Below are 7500 nucleotides of genomic sequence, written 5' to 3'. Positions count from 1 at the left end.
CCACAACACACTCTACTGGTGACACACACACACACTCACTGTTTCCACAACACACTCTACTGTTGACACACACATGCTCGGTGTTTCCACAACACACTCTACTGGTGACACACACACACACTCACTGTTTCCACAACACACTCTACTGTTGACACACACACACACTCACTGTTTCCACAACACACTCTACTGGACACACACACACACTCGCTGTTTCCACAACACACTCTACTGGGGACTTGCAGGCCTGAAATGGGCATCACACCAAACTCACCTTGACAGACAGACAGCAAAAGGAGCAGGAGCAGGAGTGCACACACACACACACACACACACACACACACACACACACACACACACAGACACACTTGCATGTGGATATATTAAACACATATCATCGGAGCACACACACACACACTTGCATGTGGATATATTAAACACATATCATCGGAGCTCCCACCCCTGAACTCAAAACTGCAGAGCAAGAGCCCAGACAGAGGGAGGGAATTACAGGTGTGTGTGTGCGTGTGTGCGTGTGTGCATGCGTGCGTGCGTGTGCGTGTGTGCGTGTGTGCATGCGTGCGTGCGTGCGTGTGTGTCTATGTATATGTGTGTGTGTGTGCGTGCGTGTGTGTGTGTGTGTGTGTGTGTGTGTGTGTGTGTGTGTGTGTGTGTGTGTGTGTGTGTGTGTGTGTGTGTGTGTGTCTATGTATATGTATGTGTGTATGTGTGTGTGTGTGTGTGCGTGTGGTGTGTGTCTATGTATATGTGTATATGTGTGTGTGTGTGTGTGTGTGTGTGTGTGTGTGTGTGTGTGTGTCCACAGTGAAATGGGGAAGAGGCTGAGAAGCTGCTGATCCAGAGTGCATTGCTCTAGTAGGCCAAGATATGGAGGCCCTCTCTGGCCAGAGCCACAGGTCAGAGGTCATTTGACTCATGCGCACACTGCTGCGGTCAGCCACGCTGACCCTGAGTGACCTTGACCCTGAGTGACCTTGACCCTGAGTGACCTTGACCCCGAGTGACCTTGACCTAGCCCAGTGTCTATATGCCCCCGTGAACAACCATAAGCACAAGGTGCGGTCAGGACCACGTGGGTCGAGAATCGGGAAGTGTAATGGGCTAATCACTTCTAAATACTTACTCAACAAGAAGCACAATGAGATTACATTTAAAACGCGACAAGACATCTGATATTTGATTCAACCAGTGATGTTAAGCAGGCGATCAAGTCATTTGTTTGTTTATTCATTCACCTTTCTATTATCTATCACGTGGCATTCTGTTTACAAACAAGGCTTACGTCATCCTCTACCTAGCAAGAATCACTTCATGATCATTCCACCGAACCCAAACACGCCAGACTGCACCTCTGATAGGACAACTGTAGACTACAACAGCATTACTTTCTGTTGTCGTTATCTAAACTGCCCCTGCCCGTATTTACGGGACATATGGTGGCCAAACTTCATGAGACGTCCCAGAGGATACATACAGTAGCTACTTATCTGCCGCCTGCAGTTCGGCGTTGGAACATATTAGTCACCGATACATGGCTTGGACTGTCATGCGGGAATGAGTGAGCGGAGGGCACTAAGTCCTTGCTACAGGTGTGTGTGTGTGGGGGGGGGGATATGGGCGAATACGAATATGACAGACAACGTGAACCAAGTTCACTGTAATAACTTACTAGCTAGCATACATCTGTACGAGGACACACGAGCTATGTCAGTTACCAAATAGTACACGAACGTCACTTGTGTCGTGCCTACTCACATACCGATCATGATGAAGGCGACTTTCTCTATTCGGACCTCCTGTCCAGCCAGATGACTTTCATATGTCTCCGAGCCTCTGCCCAGTGACCAGCGTGTTGCTGCTGAGACTAACTTCTTGTCAAATTCACTGGGCATGCCCACAGCCGAAATGCATGGTGGGAAATCGTGTCATAATATATATTTTCACCACTTAAAAAACACACAGTCGGAATGGAAACTTTCAGATGGACGTGATTAAGATATATTGTCATACTTCCTTCTTAAAATGTTAAACATGACATAGTATAAGCCCATATTCTGTTCTGCTGAGATAATTGTGTTTTACGTCACACCGGAAACCTTTGTTTGTTGACGGAAGCCTTCTCACGCATGTTTAAGTAGCTAGCTAACTAGCGTTTCGGTGCTTGTCGCGCTATGAGTGACAGCAATCCGCTGATTAAAGGCAAGTTAGAAGCTTTCCGCGAACTGAAACGACATGTTGGAGTCGCACCAACTCCACTATCACGGGGGCGGCATACCAAACGGTGCCGCCCAATCCTCTCAGGATCCGTTTGAATTCAGAGTAAGCTCTCTCGATGCAATTCATTCTCTTCGACCATGGACTCATTAAACACCTAAACCCAGAGGCTAAAGGGCATATACACGCAGATCTATACCTTATATAGACGTACTACCGTAATTTGACGCATTGTTGACATCCCATCGGCTATTGCTTTGTTTTTTCTTTGGTCACTTGACTTCACCCATAATAGCCTACATTTTTACTAGACTATTTTTCTATTAGGGTCGTGTTGCGTAGCCTTCTGAATTAGATGACCGGTATACCTTGACCTAACTTGATATAAATAGCCAAAGTTGTCATGAATTAACGAATTGAACTGAATCAAAAGAAACGTAACAAGTACTTGAAGTTGAACTGCACTTCCAATTAAACCAGCATCTTGCTGGTAGTGGTACGCCTCGAGTAGGCTAACCAATTAAATGAACAAATCCTGACCGATGGTAATGATCCACTGAAAACTGTGTTATAGTCGTCATGTCACAATAACTATGTTGTGCGTTGGTTATGATTTCACCCTCAATGCATTTTTGGACAGGAGACAATCAATTTTAGCCTCTTCGGCCTCGGCGAATAAAGGAAACGTTAAACATTGTTGACATTTTAAAAATCATTGTGATTGATCAAAAAGACTCAAACACTTGAAAGTTGAATTTAGACCAATTCACTGGGGAAAAGGTGCAATGTTTGCCCCAGACAGAGGCGATTTACTATGTAGCATATCACATTCGGCTTTGATATAGATAACAATAGGCTATAATAGTTAAACCTTCATGGTACGATGTTTTCAGAAGAGATAGAGACCAAGGGAGGGGAGGGGGTGTTTTACTTTATGTGAGAAATAGTCTTAAATGTAAACAGATTGAATGGCCAAGACAACTGGATATTGACATTGAATGTGTTGGGGTTAATGTCTCACTGTCTAATGAAATGTCGTTTACTTTAATTTGCCTATATAGAAAACCTTCATCAAAGCTAGATTTTTATGATCAACTGAGAGTTCTTCTCAGCCACTGTGATTTTAAGAAAGAGGTCATTATTATGGGTGACTTTAATATAAATTGGAATGATAAAAATGTAAGGAAAAACCTGAAGAAAATTACTGACTATCATAATCTTACACAATTGGTAGAACAATCTACTAGAATTACTACTCGTTCACACAGACTGATGTAGCCTACATGTAGTTGCATTAATCGGCATCTTACAGTGGCAAGAGAAGCCCAGATATGTCAGCACCAGGCATTAGTAAGGTCATGTTATTGGCAAAGGAGCAAAACATGATCACATTTGCGGTGTGCTCCTTTTAACGCTTTAGAACAGGATTACTGCCTAGAGGAAATAACTATGATTGAAGTCGTGCCTCATAAAAAAATATTTGTTATGTACACTTTAATAAACCCACGGCCTGCTCAAGCTTTGGGACTGGCAACGATGTACGCCTCATTAATATTCAAATTGAAACGGCATCAATGTAATGTTTTCTACGTCTCCTCAAATATGATGTGGCGTATAGCAACCCGCCTGCACAGCAAAATCACGGACTAAACACCGTTCAATTTGCATATTAATGAGCAAGATGGCAGATTATAATATTTGCCCTTTTTCTTCTTCCTTCAGGGAGTAAAGCACAATTTCTTCTATTTTATTTCTTAGGACAGCTAATAGGTTTTCAAAAATAAAATAAACCTCAGCAACAATCACGTTTTTATTTAATCTGAAATTCGTCAAAGGCTTTTGGAATGACATTTCTTTTCCCGTGTGAGAGGAATAGCAATTATACCTTTACCTCCCAATTTTGCAAGGTTACCTCCCTCCAGTGTGAGAGACACGTCTCCCCTGAAGTCGTGCTTTTCTGTAGCTGTGCAGTTTTGTAAGATGCTTTCAAAATGTCAGCCTGTCTTTCAGGCACAGATTTCTCCTTCATTTCCCCTATCTTCCTGCAGTGTAATGCCAAAGGTTCATTCAAAAAAAATATCCCATTGTAGATTATTGTTGTGGTGTAATCGAGCAACGATTTGCGTGCAAATGTCAGAGTCTTTTTGTGGTCTTTTGAATGACGATGGGGAGCTTTTAAGGATTCAACAAGAGAGGCAGTGACTAAAAGATCACTCAGGGACTAGAACGTTAGAGAACAACAACATTCCGGAACAGTCTGGAACCTTTGCGAACACTCCGCCCCACTCATGTGGAGGCCCTTTGCAGTCTCCATGGCGATGTGTGTGTTCTGCTCCGCAGGTGAAGCCGCATGCTTGTGTTCTTCTCCCCCCCGCAGCCCCTGAAGGTGGAGCCGGACGTGCTGTGCGTGTCTCAGGCGGAGGAGCTGGCCTTGCTGAGGGTGCGCGTGCAGCAGCTGGAGCGGGAGATGGCTCGTCTGGCCGCCGAGAACCACCACCTCAAGGACCTGCTCGTCAAGGGTGAGGCCCCGCCCACACAGCACAGCTGGGGACCACCAGGGCCAGATCAGGGCCAGACCAGGGCCAGATCAGGGCCACATCAGGGCCACACCAAGTCTACATCAGGTCTACATCAGGTCTACATCAGGGCCACAACAGGTCTACATCAGGGCCACAACAGGTCTACATCAGGATCAGAGCCACAACAGGTCTACACCAAGTCTACATCAGGTCTACATCAGGTCTACATCAGGGCCACAACAGGTCTACATCAGGGCCACAACAGCTCTACATCAGGTCTACACCAAGTCTACATCAGGATCAGAGCCACAACAGGTCTACATCAGGGCCACAACAGGTTTACACCAGGGCCATACCAGGTCTACACCAGGGCCACAACAAGTCTACTCCAGGCAGGGCCATATCAGGTCTACATCAGGGCTACAACAGGTCTACATCAGGGCCACAACAGGTCTAGATCAGATAGGGCCATATCAGGGCCAGCCTGGAAATATCCAGACTCCTTCACGAAGCGAATAGGGTCTGGTGACTCACGATTGGGATTCGTCTCCAACACTGCATCACAATGGGCACTAACTTTGAAATCATTGGTTCAGCCTGACCAATCACATTGATCAGAGATTCCTTACGTCACTTCCTACTTTGCCTCCAACCTGTTGTGTTGGAGACACAACAGGTCGTTGCTATGGTTACGACCCCACAGACCAGACTGATTGATTTCTGTAGTAGCTGAGTGGCCTCGTTTCCTCCTCCTCATGTGAAAGGAGTCTGGAGAACACACACACACGCACGCACACACACACACACACACACACACACACACACACACACACACACACACACACACACACACACACACACACACACACACGTTTCCTCCTCCTCATGTGAAAGGAGTCTGGAGAACACACACACACACACACGCACACACACACGCACTCACACACACGTTTCCTCCTCCTCATGTGAAAGGAGTCTGGAGAACACACACACACGCACACACACACAACCAGGATCCAGAGAGGAGCGATTGCTCAAGGTTACATAAGTGTGTGTGTGTGTGTGTGTGTGTCTGTTATTGTCTGTGTGTATGTGTGTGTGTGTGTGCCTTTGTTAAGAATAGTACTAGCTGTCTGAGAGACAGAGAGAAGCATTCAGAGCAGTGATCTACAGGACATGACATCATCTGATACAGTACAGAATCAAATGATATTAAAAATATATTAGATATGAAGTAAAAAGATATTACTGTAGATTGATATTATTGTGTGTTGTAAAATGAGGTGTAGTGTGTGTGTGTGTGTGTAGAATTAGGCCATTTTATAAGATGAGGCGTATTATATTGCGCACACGTGTTTGTGTGTATATGTGTGTAAAATTAGCCATTTTATAAGATGTCGCCACCGTATAAACCGTGTGTGTGTGTGTGGGGGGGGGGGGGGGGGGGGCACTTGCCATCTTTCTGCTGTCAAATAGACGAAGTGCAACGCTTTTTTTTTACATTTATTTCTTCATGTTCGCTGATGTTTAGGTTAAAAGATGTAGTGTGTGTGGCGTGTGTGTGGGGTGTGAGGGTTGGCGCGTGGTGTAGTGTGTGTGTGTGTGTGTGTGTTCTGATCTCTCTCCCCCCCCTCCCCCCACAGAGATCCCTGGTCTGCTGTCGGCCATGAGACAGACTCTAGCCCCAGCAGCCCCAGCAGCACCAGCACCAGCAGCAGCAGCAGCAGTGGGCCACGGGCTGAGCCCCGGCCACCAGCCGGACCTGCTGTGCTCGCTCTCCTCCTCGCCCTCCTCCTGCTCCTCCTCGCTGGCGCACGCCGACCGCGGCTACGGACTGCTGTCGTGGGCCGAGCACGGCCCGGGTGTCACCGCCACCGCCGCCGCCGGCCCAGAGTCCATCCCCTCCATCTCCGAGCTGCTCCGCTGCCGGCACCAGGAGCTGGACGGGAGCGCCGGGAGCGGCGGGAGCGACGGGAACGGCGGGAACGGCGGGCTGGAGCTGCTGGAGAGCCTCTCGAGTCGTGCGGGCGGCCTGGCGGACGTGATGAAGTTCGAGCTGAGCGACGAGCTGGAGGACGAGCTGGCGCCGTTCCTGCGAGAGCTCGGACCGCGCGGACCCACCGCCACCCCGTGTGGGGCGTCGCCATGCCAACAGGCAGAGATGCGCATGAGGGGCCGACCGCCCGGGTGCGGCCAGCTGGGAGACCACTGTCACGTGAGTGACAGCTGTCAATCATCTGGCTCTGAGTGAAGCCAAGCAGACACTGTGATCTTGGACCAGACTCAGTCAGACCAGACTAACTCCAGACCAGACTAACTCCAGACTAACTCCAGACTAACTCCAGACTAACTCCAGACTAACTCCAGACTAACCTCAGACTAACCTCAGACTAACTCCAGACTAACTCCAGACTAACTTTAGACTAACTCCAGACTAACTCCAGACTACAGTAGCTTTAGACTAACTCCAGACTAACTCCAGACTACAGTATCTTTAGACTAACTCCAGACTACAGTAGCTTTAGACTAACTCCAGACTAGCTTTAGATTAACTTAACTGCAAAAAGCGATATGTTACGTAAGGGATAATGGATGACACGCGGTGCGGTTATTATAAAGTAATGCACGTTCTAGATGGTAATATGGCCCGACGCGCATCTAGAAAAGTGCATTAACTTTGTATAACTGAACGGCGTGAAGTCCATTATCCCGCTTATTCCACTGTTGCCACTTGCGTTGTGTTCAT

The 7500-nt window shown here is 47.3% G+C and overlaps 2 protein-coding genes across 2 annotated transcripts in view; one reads left to right on the top strand and one right to left on the bottom strand.

Moving 5' to 3' along the window:
* The window catches only part of prkn (parkin RBR E3 ubiquitin protein ligase), a 65595-nt gene extending 63721 nt beyond the window's left edge, over positions 1-1874 (bottom strand). The window contains 1 exon segment of the mRNA XM_062519454.1: positions 1781-1874. Within this exon segment, the coding sequence (XP_062375438.1) occupies positions 1781-1787 (7 nt within the window). The 5' untranslated portion in view covers positions 1788-1874.
* Positions 1875-2142: 268 nt separating this feature from the next.
* The window catches only part of LOC134063756 (uncharacterized), a 13874-nt gene continuing 8516 nt past the window's right edge, over positions 2143-7500 (top strand). Inside the window, exons 1-3 of the mRNA XM_062519453.1 lie at positions 2143-2340; positions 4613-4754; positions 6398-6969. Coding sequence (XP_062375437.1) covers positions 2254-2340; positions 4613-4754; positions 6398-6969 — 801 coding nt within the window. The 5' untranslated portion in view covers positions 2143-2253. The remainder of the gene's footprint in view (positions 2341-4612; positions 4755-6397; positions 6970-7500) is intronic.

This window comes from Sardina pilchardus, chromosome 18 (assembly GCF_963854185.1).
Source record: "Sardina pilchardus chromosome 18, fSarPil1.1, whole genome shotgun sequence".
Taxonomy (NCBI): domain Eukaryota; kingdom Metazoa; phylum Chordata; class Actinopteri; order Clupeiformes; family Clupeidae; genus Sardina; species Sardina pilchardus.
Note: the sequence above shows the minus strand (reverse complement) of the source record. Positions and strands in the feature narration are given on the sequence as shown.